Source organism: Megalobrama amblycephala, linkage group LG4 (assembly GCF_018812025.1).
Source record: "Megalobrama amblycephala isolate DHTTF-2021 linkage group LG4, ASM1881202v1, whole genome shotgun sequence".
In the NCBI taxonomy this organism is placed as follows: domain Eukaryota; kingdom Metazoa; phylum Chordata; class Actinopteri; order Cypriniformes; family Xenocyprididae; genus Megalobrama; species Megalobrama amblycephala.
The window spans coordinates 55,699,502-55,717,594 of NC_063047.1; the positions used below are offsets into that span (position 1 = coordinate 55,699,502).

An 18,093-nucleotide genomic window follows, 5' to 3' on the forward strand; every position below is an offset into this window, starting at 1 on the left:
ATAATTAAAACTGACTTTTAACAAAAAGAGAAGGTTGTTTTGTCTTATTTTATTATAGGCTACATACAGTGAAGATAATCAGAATACATGCACATATTGCCTGAACCTCACATTAATAGGTTTAATATTTTTTAAATAAAAACGAAAAGAGGCAGGGTTGTGTTTTATATTTTGTTTTGTTATATAACCTACATGAAGTGAAGATTATAAATGCACGCGTTGCACGCGTTGCCTGGACCACATTTGTGTGTAGCGCCTCGTGTTGTTATTCTCCTTGTAGCACACGCAAGTGATGATTCTCTGTCAACCAATCAACGTTCTGCAGAGTGTAGCTCCACCCGTTTGGTACGGTACTGTTGTGCTTGGTACCCCAACGAAAGGGTCCCAAAAAAGTGGTACGGTACGGTTCGGAATTAGGGTACCATTCACAACTTTTGACAATGGAAACGGCAAAAAATGCGTACCGTACCGTACCGAACCAAACCGTACCGCTCAGTGAAAACGAGGCATAAGAGAGAAAATTAAAAACATGCAACCGTCTACAGTTTCGCTTCAGACAGTGCACTGTAGTGTCCCTGAGGTAAAACTAGAATCATTCGCCGCTATAGGAGAGGAAGAATTATCTAAACTTATCAAATCCTCAAAATCAACAACATGTATGTTAGACCCAATGCCGACTAAACTACTGAAAGAAATGCTTCCAGAGGTCGTAGGTCCACTTCTTGATATAATTAATTCATCTTTAACACTAGGATACGTGCCAAAAACTTTTAAGCAGGCTATTATTAAACCTCTTATTAAAAAACCTCAATTAGATCCGAGAGATTTAGTAAATTACAGGCCAATCTCGAATCTACCTTTTCTGTCAAAGATACTAGAAAAGGCAGTTTCAACACAACTGTGCTCCTTTTTAGAAAGAAATGGAATCTGTGAGGATTTCCAGTCAGGATTTAGACCATACCATAGTACTGAGACTGCTCTCGTTAGAGTTACAAACGATCTACTCTTATCATCCGATCGTGGCTGTATTTCTCTATTAGTGTTATTGGATCTCAGTGCTGCTTTTGACACTATCGATCACAACATTCTTTTAAAAAGACTTGAAAACTATATTGGCATTAGTGGAATTGCTTTGGCATGGTTCAAATCGTACTTATCTGACCGTTATCAGTCTGTAGTAGTTAATGAAGAGATGTCGTATCGACCACAAGTTCAGTATGGAGTACCACAAGGCTCAGTACTAGGACCGTTGCTTTTCACTCTGTACATGCTGCCCTTAGGAGAGATAATTAGGAAGCATGGTGTTAGTTTTCACTGCTACGCTGACGATACTCAGCTCTATATTTCCTCGCGCCCTGACGAAACCTACAAATTCACAAAACTAACAGAATGCATAGCTGACATTAAAAACTGGATGACAAGAAATTTCTTATTATTAAATTCAGAAAAAACTGATATCCTAATCTTTGGACCAAAAACTTCCTCACGAAAAAACCTTGAATACTCTCTAACACTTGACGGGTGCTCCATTAAATCTTCATCCTCAGTTAGGAACCTGGGTGTGCTCTTTGATACCAATCTTTCATTTGAAAGTCATGTTTCTAGTATCTGTAAAACCGCCTTCTTCCATCTAAAAAATATATCTAAATTACGACATATGCTCTCAATGACAAATGCGGAACAGTTGATTCATGCATTCATGACCTCAAGGCTAGATTACTGTAACGCTCTACTGGGTGGTTGTTCTGCTCAGCTTTTAAACAGACTACAGTTGGTCCAAAATGCGGCAGCTAGAGTTCTTACTAGAATCAGAAAGTATGACCATATTAGCCCAGTTCTGTCAACATTACATTGGTTCCCTATTAAACATCGTATAGATTTTAAAATCTTGCTACTTACTTATAAAGCTCTAAATGGTTTAGCTCCCCAATATCTAAGCGAGCTCTTGGCACATTATAGTCCCTCACGTCTATTGCGATCTCAGAATTCAGGCCAGTTGATAATACCCAGAATATCAAAATCAACTGAAGGCGGCAGATCCTTTTCCTATTTAGCACCTAAACTCTGGAACAATCTTCCTAGCATTGTTCGGGAAGCAGACACACTCTGTCAGTTTAAATCTAGACTAAAAACACATCTCTTTGCTCTTGCATACACATAACACATTATCAATACATTAACATTTTTCAAATCCGTTAAAGGATTGTTACGCTGCAATAATTAGGTCGGCCGGAACCGAGAACATTTCCTATAACACTAGATATACCTGTACATCAGAATAAGAATGGCATCTACGCTAATATCTGTCTCTTTGCTTATCCTGACGTTTGCCGGGTGCTGGATCCAGGCCGTATCCAGATCAGATGGAGAACCTGTGGAGACCTGACTACAACGTAGCCCAGGAGACAATGGGCCTACAGATCCAGTCCTGGCTGCATCTATAATTCAGATTTTTAATCCCCGTATCCGCTTACATATATTTATATATAATCTATTTTTAATCTCTATAATACAAATGTATAATTCAGATTTTGATCTCCATATCCATTTACATATATTATATATATCTTCCAAGGGGTTTTTTCCCTCCTAGGACTTTTTTCCCCAGTGTTAACACGCTGGGTTTTTCTCCTAGGGGTTTTTTTCCACCCCTGGGAGTCAGCCGACATTGGCTTAATGTAGCACCAGCTTGTATATGTTACATATTACCACGCTTGCTTGTACAGCTTATTTTTAACCACTTCTCTTTTTTTTTCTGTGCTTCTAATATGTAAAGCTGCTTTGAAACAATTACCAATTGTAAAAAGTGCTATATAAATAAATTTGACTTGACTTGACTTGACGATCGTATCTAACAAACAAATGAGCCGTGTCCAAAGTATATTTTTTCAAAATAGTGCAGCAGTTTTAGTTATAATATCCAAGCAGTGCTGTCAGAGTTGTATATCCTCCTGGTATTGCCATTGTAGTAAATCTCACAAACAAAATTTTCAGCCAATGCCACGATCCAACAACGTGTGTTCTGTTTCTTCCGCATGCATGCACATCTACACAGATGCACATCAGTCTCGAATATTATGCAGCAAGCCATATTTTATAATTCTATAAAATAATCGTGCACAAATACGGCTGAGATGCCAAATTCAGCGGCTGGAATTAGCTGAGGTAAAGTGACAGCTCACAGACAGCAGCGGCATCTACCTGTCACTCAAGTGACCACGCCCTTAATTATGCAGAACTTTAAGGCTTAATATAATTTAAACGAATGAGTTAGAAAAAAAAAAAAAAAATCACCCCCCTCACAGTTGTCATGAAGGGCAAAATGATCAGTATAGACCAAAACCACAATTTGAACATTTTTTTCTGCTGTAAACTTGGCCAATTTAACATGGGACTCAATGAGATTCTGCTCTCTTTTGGAGCCTGTCCCTAGCGGCCAGTCGATGAATCACAGTTTAAGTCACTTCCGTATTGGCTTCACGAGAGACTGGGGGAGGTTGCCGCTTGGTATTTATGTTAAGTCAATATATAGGCTACTAAAACTCAGTGTACAGAATGGCAACATGAAATACATTATATATATTTGTGGCGAGGGGGGCGTGGTTCAGCGAGGTCTGCAACTGGAGAGAGCGTCGGGAGAAGCGTGGTAAGTGAGTGGGTTAAATGTAAATTACAAACACCTGTTTCTCATTCCAGTAATTGGCGCGGAGACAGGATAAAACGCCAGGAGAAGCAGGAGTGTGGGAGAGAGAGAGAGACTGCTGACTGAGACACTGAGCACGACAACAGCACTGGAGAAAAGCCCTATTGTGGATTGTTTATACCGATACTGGAGTGAAGCCCTGTTGTGTATTGTTTATTTTCGTTGTTGTGCGTTGCACAGACTTTTGTTGGACATTTTTACACACTAAATAAAGCTCAGTCAGCAGTCAAAAGCCGACCCTTGTCCTCTTCCTTCCCCACGAACTTTGAACATTACTACACTGGTGCCGAAACCCGGGAAGGAAGAAGGGAGCTGCCGCCATGCAAACGCCCTCCGCCGTGCCGTTTGCGGACATCATTTCATCCCTCGCGGTCTTACACCAAGACCAACATCAAGCCCTGCTGGACCTCCATTCAGATCAGGAGCGCCGTTTCCAGGCCATTTTTCAGGTCCAGCAGGAAGACCGCGAGAGGTTCCGGAGCCGTATCGACCGGGAGGTTCGTACGGAGACCACCGGACAGCTGGCTGTGCCCACCCATCTCCCCCCTCAACAAGATGGGCCCATTGGATGACCCGGAGGCCTTCCTGGACCTCTTCGAGAAGTCCGCGGAGGTTTCAGGTTGGCCCCGGGATCAGTGGCCCATGCGACTCATCCCACTACTCTCGGGTGAGTCGCAGGTGGCAGCGCAGCAGCTGCCTGTACAGAACCTCCTGGTCTTCGATGACCTGAAGAGGGCCATCCTTCAGTGGGTCGCCAACGGTTCCGCTCACTGGAGTTGGGCGAGTCCGGCCGGCCCTTCATGATGGCCCAACAGCTCCGGGACTCCTGCCGCAAATGGCTCCTGGCCGAGGGAGGCGACGTGGAGCAAGTCATCGATCTGGTGGTGCTGGAGCAGTTCATAACTCGGCTGTCCAGAAGAACAGCCGAGTGGGTCCAGTGCCACCGTCCCACGTCGCTGGACTCGGCCATCCACCTCGCGGAGGACCACATGGTGGCGTGCCCAGGGGTCGGCGAACCCCTTCCATCTGCCTCTCTCTCCTTCTCTTCCCTCATCCTCCTCTCTCTCTAAACCTGTCCCTCTCCCCAGGTCTCGTCCGCCCGGCCCTCCTCGTGGGCCGGACTGAACAGGGATACTTTTCCGGACCTCGGGTCCCGCCCAGGGGGGCGGGACCATCTGCTGCCGGGCCGGACCCCACTCCTGCTTCTCCCCTCTCTCCGCGCCAACCATTTAACCCCCTCCCTGCCACGAGAGCGGCGGGCAGGTCTGGGCCGGCCTGTTTGCGTTGCGGGGACCCGGAGTATTTCGTGGACAGGTGTCCGATTATGGAGGTCGGGACGTTGATCCGGGTCCCGGAAGATCCGCAGGCCGCCCCTGGTCAAGCTGGCGGGTACCAAATTCCTGTGAGTATCAAGGGGGGTACCTATCAGGCTTTGGTGGACTCAGGATGTAACCAAACCTCGGTGCATCAAAGCCTGATTTCATCCGGGGCATTGGATACAAGCCGCATGGTTAGGGTTCGGTGTGTGCACGGGGATGTGGTGAAATATCCTATAGTGCCAGTCGTTATCCAATTTAGGGGACAAAAGCATAATGTTGAGGTGGCAGTTAACCCGCACCTCCGGCATCCGATAATTTTGGGGACGAATTGGCCTGCATTTAATAATTTATTGGGTTGTTTGTGCTCTGATGCCTCTTGGAATAAAAATTCGCTGGATAAGGATGTGCGCGTGCAGGTGGGGGAGACTGACCAGGGACCAATGAGTACTGCCTCAGGGGAACAGAGCGGAATCAGGAGACTGATTCTATCGGACCGCGATGACTTTCCCCTGGAGCAGTCTCAGGACGAGACATTAAAACACGCTTTTGAAAAGGTCAGCACTATCGACGGTCAGCCTCTCCAGCCTGGACGCCCACTGAATTATCCATATTTTGCGATCATAAAGGATAGGTTGTATCGAGTGACCCAAGACACTCAGACAAAGGAGGATACAACCCAGTTATTAGTTCCAAAGAGCCGCAGGGAAATGCTTTTCCACGCGGCTCATTCTAATCCAATGGCTGGACACTTAGGACAAACGGCAACACTAAATCGCCTCATGACCCGATTCTTTTGGCCGGGCATTCACGAGAACGTGCGCAGGTGGTGTGCGTCTTGTCGTGAATGTCAGTTGGTGAATCCACTGGCCGCTCCAAAAGCGCCCTTGCGCCCCCTCCCATTAATGCAGGTCCCCTTCGAAAGAATTGGTATGGACCTCATCGGGCCATTAGAGCGATCAGCAAGGGGGCATCGCTTTGCATTAGTCATTGTGGATTACGCAACGCAATACCCCGAAGCAGTGGCTCTCCGCAACATTTCCGCTAAGTTGCGGACGCCAGCCCCATGGGGTGCTGGATGTCCTAAGAGAGACTTGGGAGGATGGACCATCTCAGGCCAAAAACGAAATTCAGTATGTGATGGACTTGAGAGCAAAACTCCACACTTTGGGGCGGCTATCCATGGAGAATTTGTTACAAGCCCAGCACAAACAGAGCCAACTGTATGACAGGGGGACTAACTTATGCAAATTTTCACCGGGAGATAAAGTGCTTGTATTGCTCCCCACTTCAAGCTCAAAATTACTGGCAAAGTGGCAAGGACCGTTTGAGGTTACACTGCAAGTTGGGGATCTCGATTATGAGGTAATACGGTCGGATAGGAGAGGAGCACATCAAATTCACCACCTCAACCTCCTTAAAAAAATGGAATGAGGCAGAATCAGTGATGCTGGCGACGGTGATTAGCGGGGAGGATGATCTCGGGCCAGAGGCGAATGTCAAAAAACAATCCCTCGCTCTGGCTCCAGGGGGAGATCACCTCTCGCCCTCCCAGCTCACTGATTTAACTAAGTTACAAGCAGAGTTTGCTGACGTGTTTTCTCCCCTACCGGGTCGTACTGACCTCATTCAGCACCACATCGAGACAGAGCCGGGCGTGGTGATTCACAGCCGGCCGTATATTGCCTGAACACAAGAAAAAGGTAGTTCAGGCGGAATTAGGGGAAATGCTTGAAATGGGAGTAATAGAAGAGTCCAGCAGTAACTGGGCGAGCCCGATAGTTTTGGTCCCCAAAACGGACGGCTCAGTTCGGTTCTGTGTGGACTATCGCAAGGTGAACGCAGTGTCGAAATTCGACGCGTATCCAATGCCACAGGTGGACGAATTGCTTGACCGGCTCGGTACGGCTCGATTTTATTCGACACTGGACTTAACAAAGGGATATTGGCAGATCCCCTTGTCGCCATTATCCAAAGAAAAGACAGCTTTCACGATGCCGTTCGGATTACACCAATTTGTTACACTTTCGTTCGGGCTGTTCGGGGCACCGGCTACCTTTCAGCGGCTCATGGATAAAATTTTGCGGCCCCATGGTGCATATGCTGCTGCCTATCTGGATGATATTATTATCTTCAGTAATGACTGGCAGCGGCATATGCAGCATTTGAGGGCCGTCCTGAGATCGCTGAGGGGAGCCGGGCTCACGGCCAACCCGAAGAAGTGTGCGATTGGGCGCGTGGAAGTAAGGTATCTGGGCTTCCACTTGGGGCATGGACAGGTGCGTCCCCAAATTGATAAGACAGCAGCAATTGCGACCTGTCCGCGCCCCAAGACCAAAAAGGAGGTTAGACAGTTCCTCGGGCTGGCGGGATATTATAGAAGGTTTGTACCTAATTATTCTGACCTCACCAGCTCGTTGACTGATCTAACTAAAAAGGATGCACCAGATACGGTCCAGTGGACGGAGCTGTGCCAGCAGGCCTTTACCCAAGTGAAGGCTGCTCTATGTGGCGGGCCACTGCTTCATTCTCCTGATTTTTCTCTCCCTTTTTTGTTGCAGACTGACGCGTCGGACAGAGGGCTGGATGCTGTCCTGTCCCAGGAGATAGAGGGGGAGGAACGGCCGGTGCTGTACATTAGCCGTAAGCTCTCCAAGAGAGAAGCCAAGTACAGCATCGTAGAAAAAGTGTGTCTTGCCATTAGGTGGGCCGTCCTCACCCTCCGTTATTATCTCCTGGGACGGGAATTCACCCTCTGTTCGGACCACGCTCCTCTGCAGTGGCTCCACCGCATGAAGGATACCAACGCGCGGATCACCCGTTGGTATCTGGCTTTACAGCCCTTTAAGTTCAAGGTGGTCCACAGGCCGGGTGTTCAGATGGCTGTGGCCGATTTCCTCTCCGGAAATGGGGGGTGGGGGCTGCAGGCCGGATGGCTCCCCGGCCTGAGTCGGGCGGTGGGGGTATGTGGCGAGGGGGGCGTGGTTCAGCGAGGTCTGCAACTGGAGAGAGCGTCGGGAGACGCGTGGTAAGTGAGTGGGTTAAATGTAAATTACGAACACCTGTTTCTCATTCCAGTGATTGGTGCGGAGACAGGATAAAACGCCAGGAGAAGCAGGAGTGTGGGAGAGAGAAAGGGACTTCTTTTTTCGAAAAGAAAAGCTGCAATTTCAACATGTTCAAGCATCCAAAATTATAGCCACGTTAATAATGTTTGTAAGAAACCAAACCATTTGTAAATCCGTCAAGATGTCAGCGAGATAAGAGTATTTGTGTTCGTGCAGATCACGAACCTTACATCAGGTATCCGACAGAGTCCGACAGAAAGCTAGCCTGTGACAAGATGGCCACCGGTGATGACGTTAGAGACTCCGCCATAAGACATCTAGCCTTTATTATGTATATCTATGGCGGTGGGCGGGAGGAAGAGGGAAAAAGTAGCGGGAAGTGAACTTCAAGGAGAGTAGAGTAGATGAGTGATGTGCGATGATGGATCAGGACGCCGATGGCCAAAATCACAGAATTACCCATCAACCAAAACAGAGGACATTATGCCGATATTTGACTAAATGGGAGACCACCTTCCACTACCTGACAAGCAGCCATGTAGGTCCAAATTATGCCTATGAAGGGTGACAAGGTTGTCTTTACTGTCTATCCATTTGTTCAACTGCCTCTTTCACACATTTTTTCTGTCTGTCTCTTTCTCACTTCTACCCCCAACATTAAGCTAAAACATGTTGTAGCAAATGAAAATGTGTAAGTAATGTTTACATTGTTCATAAAGCACTTTAAACGTATCCATTGGTCTGTCATTCTTTAATATATATTGTGTCGTTTTTAGACTGTTAATGATTAGTGCTTTTTTTAAAAGTTTGTGGGTAATAATCGTGTATAAAAAAAAATAAAAATAAAAAATAAAAAAAATCCCTTATTTTGGAGATGGATTCCGGGAAATCTCCCTTATTTTCAGTGTTCAATGTTGACAGCTATGCCAGGTGGTCACCTGTCATGTATTATGTTTCAGAGACATGGCTCTCGAAAGTGTGGGGGAAACAACAATTTTACAAAAGAAAACTTGTAAATTGACATTTCTTCGACTTTAAACTGTCCTTTTTAAAATTTTAAAAATACAACAATCGTTCGTTTTTTGTTTTTCTTGACGTGGTTAAAAAAATGAAAAAGGAATGGACACAAAAGTACATGGACCCGGCTGCTTGCGCTGACTGCAGGGTCACTACAATATATCACCCAGTACTAAAACTTGTATAGAGCTTGGCAAACTACGTCACTGCGAGTTGCATTCTGGGTAGTCGCCGCCATGTTTTAGGTCACGCTCAGGAGCGTACGATGACAACAAATACAAATCACCAGATGAAAAAACGACTGTATTTACGTTAATTTTTTAAAGCGCTGCTTGTACTGCTTGTAATAAATTGACTAATATTTGAATCTCGTGTTCATTCGATCGCTCAGTCGTGTGGCCAGGACACGATATATACACGCACAGAAATCATACTGCCACCTTCTATTGGACCACACTCAGGACCAAAGTGATTTCTCTATTGCAGTTTTTAATAACTAAGTGGCACCGATATATCTACCAGATAATTCAATTCAGTGGAATCAATTCAATGGAAAGGATTCTGGAAGAGAAGACAATGCTGAATAAAGTCGTAGTTTTTGTTATTTTTGGACCAAAATGTTTTTTCGATGCTTCAACAAATTCTAACTAACCCACTGATGTCACATGGACTACTTTGATGATGTTTTTATTACCTTTCTGGACATGGACAGTCTACCGTACAAACAAACATTTTCAATGGAGGGACAGAAAGCTCTCGGACTAAATCTAAAATATCTTAAACTGTGTTCCAAAGATGAACAGAGGTCTTACGGGTTTGGAATGACATGAGGGCGAGTCATTTATGACATAATTTTCATTTTTGGGTGAATTAACCCTTTAACGTGTAATAAGACGGGTTCTGTTCATATTCTGGGCTCATCTGTTTTGCTGTACATAGTTTCTATGGGAGGAAACCGTTTAACGTGAAATTAAATGCGTTGCGTTCAAATTCTGGGCTATTAGTATGATGTTTACTTACATTAAGCCACATTAAACGTTTTAGAATGTCCCGAAAATGGGACAAAATGGTGCTCCATTTCACATCCATTTTCCACGCTGGTCAGTATATGCAGATAGTTAATAACACAGCCAGCGTTCACCATTCTAATATGTTTTTAACTGTAAAATATACATTTTAACATCTTCCTCCACTACTTCCCAGTCTCTACTGTACTGTCAGTGACCTAAAGTCCCAGAATGCAATGCGTTGCTGACGTCACATTCCCAGACTCTCTAGTTTTTGTCAGTGTTCATTTAAAAACATAGACTGGGTAAACCCACCCTGATCTGCCGGCAATTTGATTTCGCCCAGCAACTCAGTCTGGAAACCCGTACATTCATTTCTGCTGCATCTATTACACTTTTGTGGGAACCAATCACAGACTGGCTTATCCACCTTGCTTGCTATTGGTGGGTACAGAGCTCTTTCTATGTCTCTGGGCGGGTATAACACGATGACGTCTCTCGCACGACCGTCAATCCAATTCCTTTTAACCTCTCAACAATGCTAAATGACTTTAGTTTAGCAAACAAATCGCTCAACTGGAAGTAAATACTACTCACTTTCATGTTTTTTTGCACAGCCTGCAAAAAAAATCGCTCGATGCCATTGCTGCTTCTGCAAACTGCTGATCAATGCTACAAACCAGTGTTGCCAGATTGGAAATGTACAATTATCGTACCAGAAGCTCAAAATTATCATATTTGGAAGAAAATTATCGTACACGACTTTTTAGTATAGGTAAATGAATTAAATTAATAACTAATGATTTTTACAATGGAAAGAATCAATACTGAACTAACTTAAGCTGGACAATCACACTATTTTTGCTGCTGCACAGCCAAAATTATGTTCCCTCTATCTCTGTAAAGCTATACTTTGACACAATCTGCATTGTAAAAAGAGCTGTATAAATAAAGGTGACATGAGAGTCAAACGTACAGAATACAGCTATTTATCTATAGACCAACAACTTTTTGACATGAACTGTAAATTACCACAATACATAAATAATTATTAGGCGTGCCTTAGTGGGAAACAACTGACCTAAGCGCCGCGGCAGAAACGTTAACTTGGCCTGCGTCTCAATGTGCATACCATCCATCCTAAATAGTATGTGACATAATAGTCATTTTCAATACTATTTCGGGCGGATAGGGTGGACAGTATGCACATTGGGATGCAGGGTTGAGCTTGTGAGAGAGATTCATTCTCCACAATGATTGGCCGAGACGTAACATGAGATGAGATGACGTGCCTAACAAAGTTCAGGTTAGGAACCACACAGCTAGATCAATGAGCCGATTATAACGACCATCATTTTAAGTGTCACAAAATACTGAAATTATCGTACATTATGGGATTTTTTTCATTATTGATCGTACATCGTACAGAGGTCAAAATTATCGTACAAATACGATAATTATCGTACATCTGGCAACACTGCTACAAACCAATACAAACTAAGCCTGTCTGGAGTTTTCACATCGCTCTGCAAAAGTACGTCACCCGGATCGTTGATCCGATTGGTTGAAGGACTATCCAATTGTGTGAATAATGCTCGTTGATCACGCCTCTTGTGCAGTAGGAAATATATAGTAAACTCCCCAGACCAATGTTCAATTTTAAATTGAGCTTGGTCTGGTGATAGCCAGACAATTAAAAACACCCAATTATATAGAATATCAATTTTTTACCATCTTATGAGTTGTCAATACAATATATAACAATACAATATACAGGGTACGATTTTACCCCCAAAATTCAACATATTGGAAAAATGATAACAGTATCCAGTCATTTCTGTGAATTGCAGTGATCCAATGTTTGCTTCTCTTTTCTTTAGCTTTTGACAATCTCTAAAAATATACCTTAGATTTCTTGTCAGATCTATTTGTACAGTCACTCGCAAAGCTCTTTGCCGTTTGAATGCGTTTTGTATGTTCTTCACAGCATTCACGCTGAAAACCAATGCCTCACTTTTTGCCACTCAATGGGCATAATTGCAGTCACGCTGGCCCATAGAAACAACCGCTAATGAGGCATCTATGTATACACCGCGTTCCAAATTATTATGCAAGTGACACATCAGTAAGATTTCAGTAGAATAAACATTCAGATTTTAGTTTTTCCTAAGAAAATGTATGTTTGTTTATTTATCCATCTCTTTTTAGATAACTGGTATCAATCTCAGACAAAATAATTTGCCAGGTCTACTTAGGTCTATGGAAACCCTACTTAGAGGTTGTTCCACATTATTAAGCAAGTAACAGTTCTCATGCCATATGGAGAGGAAGAAAGATCTTTCTGAAGATGAAAAGCATGAAATGGTCCAATGTTGTGCAAAAAAATGTTTCTCTTTGTGAGGTTTGGTTAGTGATGGCTGAAATGCATCTTTACACACAACTGCCAGCCAGCATGGAGAGCTTCTTGAGACTCCAGAGATATCAGCAGCTTCAAATACCTGTTTGCTGCTCAATACTGGCTTTTTTTTATAGCTGCCCTTTTAATACAATTAATTTTTTTGACAGGAACTGTCATTAATAAGCCTTTATCTAAACGAGTTCTGCTGTGCTCTGGATCACTCAGAAATCTTTTGATAATTTGATAATCTCCATTCAGTTTCACAAAATATTAGTTGTTTTCATGCCTTTTGTACAACATTGCACCATTTCATGCTTTTCATCTTCAGAAAGATCTTTCTTCCTCCCCATATATGTGACTTGCTTAATAATGTGGAACAACCTCTAAGTAGGGTTTCCATAGACCTGGCAAATTATTTTGTCTGAGATTGATACCAGTTATCTAAAAAGACATGGATAAAACATTTTTTTTTAGAAAAACTAAAATCTAAATGTTTATTCTACTGAAATCTTACTGATATGTCACTTGCATAATAATTTGGAACGCAGTGTATATATCTGTGGTAAAAACTACCTGAGAGATTGTTCATGGTCATTTTTAACTAGGAAACTCGATAATTCCGATAGTACGTGAAGGAAACATAGCCTAATGAGCATAGACAACAGAAAGAGAATTAATTTCAGCGATTTTTTTCTCAACATGCACTCATTCATGGCTGTTTTATTTAAAATGCAAAATTACATATTTTTTGGTACATGACTTGACAAGTTTGTCTCTATTTTTAGCACCAAGTTTGAACATATCAAGCTATAACATCTAATTTATGTATTTATGGTTAAAGTTTACTAATTTACAGAGTTAAATTATTTTATCTTTGAACACCGTTGTTGTCTCATCTCCCCTCAGACAGAGTGCTTTAACTGCGGTCTTGCGCCCACAAGATGGCGCCATTTATCAGTACAAGAAACCCCAACTACTCCAAAAGTCCCTCACTGCAGAACTCGAGATCCAGGATTCAGATCCAGGGGGTGGAGATGGGTAGGTTTAGAGATCAGGGGGTGGAGACGGGTTGGTTTAGGGTATGTAAAGTGGGAGGAGCTGGATCTCGTGTTCTGCAGTGAGGACCATCTCAGCTACAATACAATTGAGTGAGTGGTGTTTGCCTGCAGAAAACTATGCTATGGTGGTTGCTTGGGCATTTCTATGCAGTTGCTAAGATGTTCTGAGTGAAATAAATTGAAGAAAAAAAAACAAACCCTGATGAATGTACCCAGCCATGATTTTCAATAAACGTGTATCTGGGGACAGAGTTCATATCTGGAGTCACCGTGGCAACACAGCTCTCAAAATATATGCGGAGGCTAACGTGATGACCCAGATGAACTGAGGCTTCCATGTTTATGATGTCACCCAAGAAGTACACAGCAGAGGCCCGTTCAGAGTGCCAATCACCTGCACCAGAAGTAATGCAAACCAAGTGTGACCATTCTACTTAAAGCTGCTGTCCGTAACTTTGTGTGTTCAAAATGTCCAAAAATTATATAATGAGCGAGTACATCATGAATTCATTTTCCAAACCGTGTTGTGTGTCTTATCCTGATTCATTACAGTACACCTATAATAAGCATTTATATTCTGACTATCTTAGACTGGTTTGGGTTGTACCGCTGCAGAGTAGCACAATATCTGCATGACTTGTCATAGACATAAACAGAGAGAAGTAGCTCCAGCTACAGTGTTCTTCTGCAAGACGCATGCAGTTCCATTTATTAACCGCTAGAGTGCAAAAAGTTATGGACTGCAGCTTTAAAGGATATTAAAGGAAATTACAAATAGGTTAACTGCATATTGTGGCTTTTAGTCCATGTCTGTAAGCCATGAAGCCATCTACATACTAGCATACTCATAAGAGTCTTTAGCAAATGTTGGTATTTCTCTCTTACAGAAAAAAAGACAATACTGATGACTAATCCAGAACTACAGGTTTCCAATAAAAATGTCCCTCCATCTAAAACCACCTGCAGCCAAACACATAGCAAATCATGTTTCATGGCTATGATGTAACTACAACCTATTGGCTATTTTTTATTAAAATGGACAATTTTATGGTCAACAACAAAATTAAGAAAACTAACCCTAACCCTTGTCAATTGAATTCATGATTTTTTTAAGGAGACACCACTGCACATACTTGTCATTAGCTTTAGTGAAAACTGCAAGTCCTCCACTGCAGATTGTGTTGAACTGTAAGGAATCCACGTTGGTTTGATGGGGTTACTGGTAACGTCAAATTTCCTGAGAGACAGAGGACACAACATAAATGCCCCATCTCTAGCAGAACCTCCCAAAAGAATTGGGACAAAGCAACAATCAGTGTTTCTCATAACCAGTGCAATTTCCATATCATTACTACTGATAATCATTAGGGGCTAACACATGGGCGTCGGAAGCAAAAAAAAAAAAAATGTAATTTTTTTTATGCAATATATATATATATATATATATATATATATATATATATATATATATATATATATATATATATATATATATATATATATATATATATATATATATATATATATATATATATATAAGAGAGAGAGAGAGAGAGAGAGAGAGAGAAAATGCCAAGATCAATCGGTAGTTATTGATTTTTTTTGAATAGAACAACGAGACAAACCTTTACATTCAATCACGTTTTTGCTCCCATTTATTTTCACACATTGATCACACAAGTGCATACAAAGTTTAGTTCTAAAGTGCGCACAACTGGAGAAATACACGATTACCTTTGATTTCGTTAGATAAAAAAGAAGCAGGGCCGTACGCAGGGTTTTATATTTACCGAGGTCACAAAATGTATTCTGTTAGGGGGGTACGGGGGCATGCTCCCCCGAGAAAATTTCGATTTCCTTGGTGTACATATGTGCATTTTAAGACGTTTAAGGCCAACAAATTGGATAACAAGCTTTAAAACCATGTCAACAAATACATACATGCACAGTTTTGAGGCAGCTTTAATCGCATGTTTGTTAACTTCATTACTTAGTTTACAACAGAATAACGACGGTGCATGCCCGTAGTTTCTTTAGCGCTTTAATAAAGTAATATGCAGCGCGCGCCGGCGCATTTGCTCGAGCAATTCTTGAGTTCACGCTTCGAGCACAGTAGGCTATAGCCTAAGGGCTGATTGGAGTTTTACTGACATCGCCTGATAACATCTCATCTGACCGCAGTTCACTGTTGTTCAACTGAAGCTACCGTTTCCGCGCTCGTTTGACTAGCGCCTGGCGCTGAGGCGAAGTCGGAATGCGCGTCTGAAAAGTGTCCCGTTTATTGTGGTCGTAAAGAGACAGTTCAAACGCAGCGTTTTACTTGGCGATGTTTTAAAAAAATATTTTTTGGTATTTTCTATGCTCTGTTGGTGGTTTGTGGAGTAGCATCACCTGAGGGGGATTAGACAAATGATGAATTAGAGATGGTAAAAGCAGAGATTGTATAGACCTTATGTAGCCCCGCCCCTTTTCAGCATTGCGCTCGTTGTCTTTTGACTTCCGGTTTGTATTTCCACAGCGATATTACATTTATGAATGAACTGCTCGTTTTAAACTCTTCCCGATCTACTGACATTTGTTAAGACATCTGCTTTAAACATAACAATGCTCATGATAACTTTCATTAACTCTACAACAAGTAAATCCACTTAACCAACTAATTATTCTTTGACAGCGATGCCATAGAAACGTACAGAGCTACCGCAAAACGGAAGTTCAAAGACAATTTTATAAAGATGGCGGCGCGCTTGTTTCTCTGGTAAATAAGGTCTATCCATGGGTTTCATGTGACGTCACTGTATGTTATTGCCGCCATATTTGTGTCCGGTCACAGCTGCGCGCTCTGTTTAAGTCTATGGTGACAGCAGCTACAACTACCAGAGGAAGGCCAACAAAACACTCTCAGAAGGTTCACAACAAATTTACAATATGTCTGGGATATGTGGTGCTGTTAGCCGTTTCAACAGTCGTCAGAACTACAAATTTATTTGATCCCAAAGGAGTTAGATCGGCGGAATTATTGGCTTCATTCAGAAAGGACCACACCACTGGCAGCCAAACAGCAACGCACAACATTAATAACTGCTTGGACTGTAATTTACATAACATTATAATTGTATACAATATTGTATTAAAATATTGTGAATTCTAGTATAAATTCTTGTATAAATATATATGAATTACCCTATATAGGATGTGTTCCTTTGAGTTAATTAACCTTCTAGCAAAGTGCTTAATTTTACGAGTGTTCATTCAGCGCGTGCAGCTCAAATAATACTGTTATCAAAATAAGATGATTTGAGAAAAAAATCTGTTATTGTTCGTGATCCTTATTAATCAAACCATGTGTTGCTGAATATAATACGAGAACAATATAAGAGCTAGTTATTAAAAATAATGCATTCATTAAAAAAAAAAAATTAAAGTTTTAATATTACTGTAAACATTTAATGACTTAATCATTGCTGTTTGAGCTGTGCACGCTGAAGTTGAAGAGAATAAAAACTCATAAACTGAAAGTTAATTAACATCCTATATAAAAAAATTCTGATATTTATACAAAATGAAAATAATACTACAACTAGTATTTGCACAAAATCACGCATATATGAACTTGAAGTAACGTCATGGAACTCCGAAACACAGCAAATAAGCCCAAATAATTCACAACGTTATGTTACAAGTATATACGACTATAATATAATTTATAAGAGGACAGTCCCAATCATATTAATGTTTTGCCTTACTTTTTGAGCGCTCGCGCTGAAGCTATATGATCATCAGCTCTGTGGGTTATTTCCTCAACGAAACACATCCTTTATGAGAATAATCAGATATTTATACTTCATAAAATTAATATTACAAGTTTTATCTGCACAAAATTTATCTGCACAAGTGAAGTTTGAACAAGTTATGTAATCAATGTTTAACTCCAGTAGACGCCCTCTTCCCACAACAACATAGAGAATTCACAACATTTTATTACAATAGTGTTCTCGTTATAAATGTAAATTACAGTCCCAGCAGTTATTAATGTTGTGCGTTGCTGTTTGGCTGCCAGTGGTGTGGTCCTTTCTGAATGAAGCCAATAATTCCGCCGATCTAACTCCTTTGGGATCAAATACATTTGTAGTTCTGACGACTGTTGAAACGGCTAACAGCACCACATATCCCAGACATATTGTAAATTTGTTGTGAACCTTCTGAGAGTGTTTTGCTGGCCTTCCTCTGGTAGTTGTAGCTGCTGTCACCATAGACTTAAACAGAGCGCGCAGCTGTGGGGAGATAACAGTGCCCAAGGAAGTTGACCGGAAGTTGAAGTCGGCCGCGTGCCGCCATCTTGTAGCAGAACTTCACTTGCGTTAGCATCCCATTGACTCCCATTCATTTTGGCGTCACTTTGACAGCGAATAACTTTACATCTGAGGCGTTTAAAGACTCCATTTGTCCATTATTTATTTCTAAAGATACACGACAATGTATAAAGGGCTCCATTACCTTCTATGTTACATTATGGCCGCGTAGAA

General features: G+C 42.0%; 1 protein-coding gene across 6 annotated transcripts in view; it reads right to left on the minus strand.

The window, feature by feature from the left end:
* Positions 1 to 18,093, minus strand: part of LOC125267993 (zona pellucida sperm-binding protein 3-like) — a 51,593-nt gene that overhangs the window by 19,421 nt on the left and 14,079 nt on the right. For 5 of the 6 annotated variants that reach the window (XR_007184771.1, XR_007184770.1, XR_007184769.1 and 2 more), the window contains exon 3: positions 14,701 to 14,804. Coding sequence is in view for 2 of the 6 variants with exons in the window: in XM_048190129.1 (XP_048046086.1) it covers positions 14,701 to 14,804 (104 nt within the window). In the remaining 4 variants the exon portion in view is untranslated. Of the gene's footprint in view, positions 1 to 13,046; positions 13,962 to 14,700; positions 14,805 to 18,093 lie in introns of those variants that run through there. The other variant, XM_048190130.1, reaches the window with a different exon arrangement.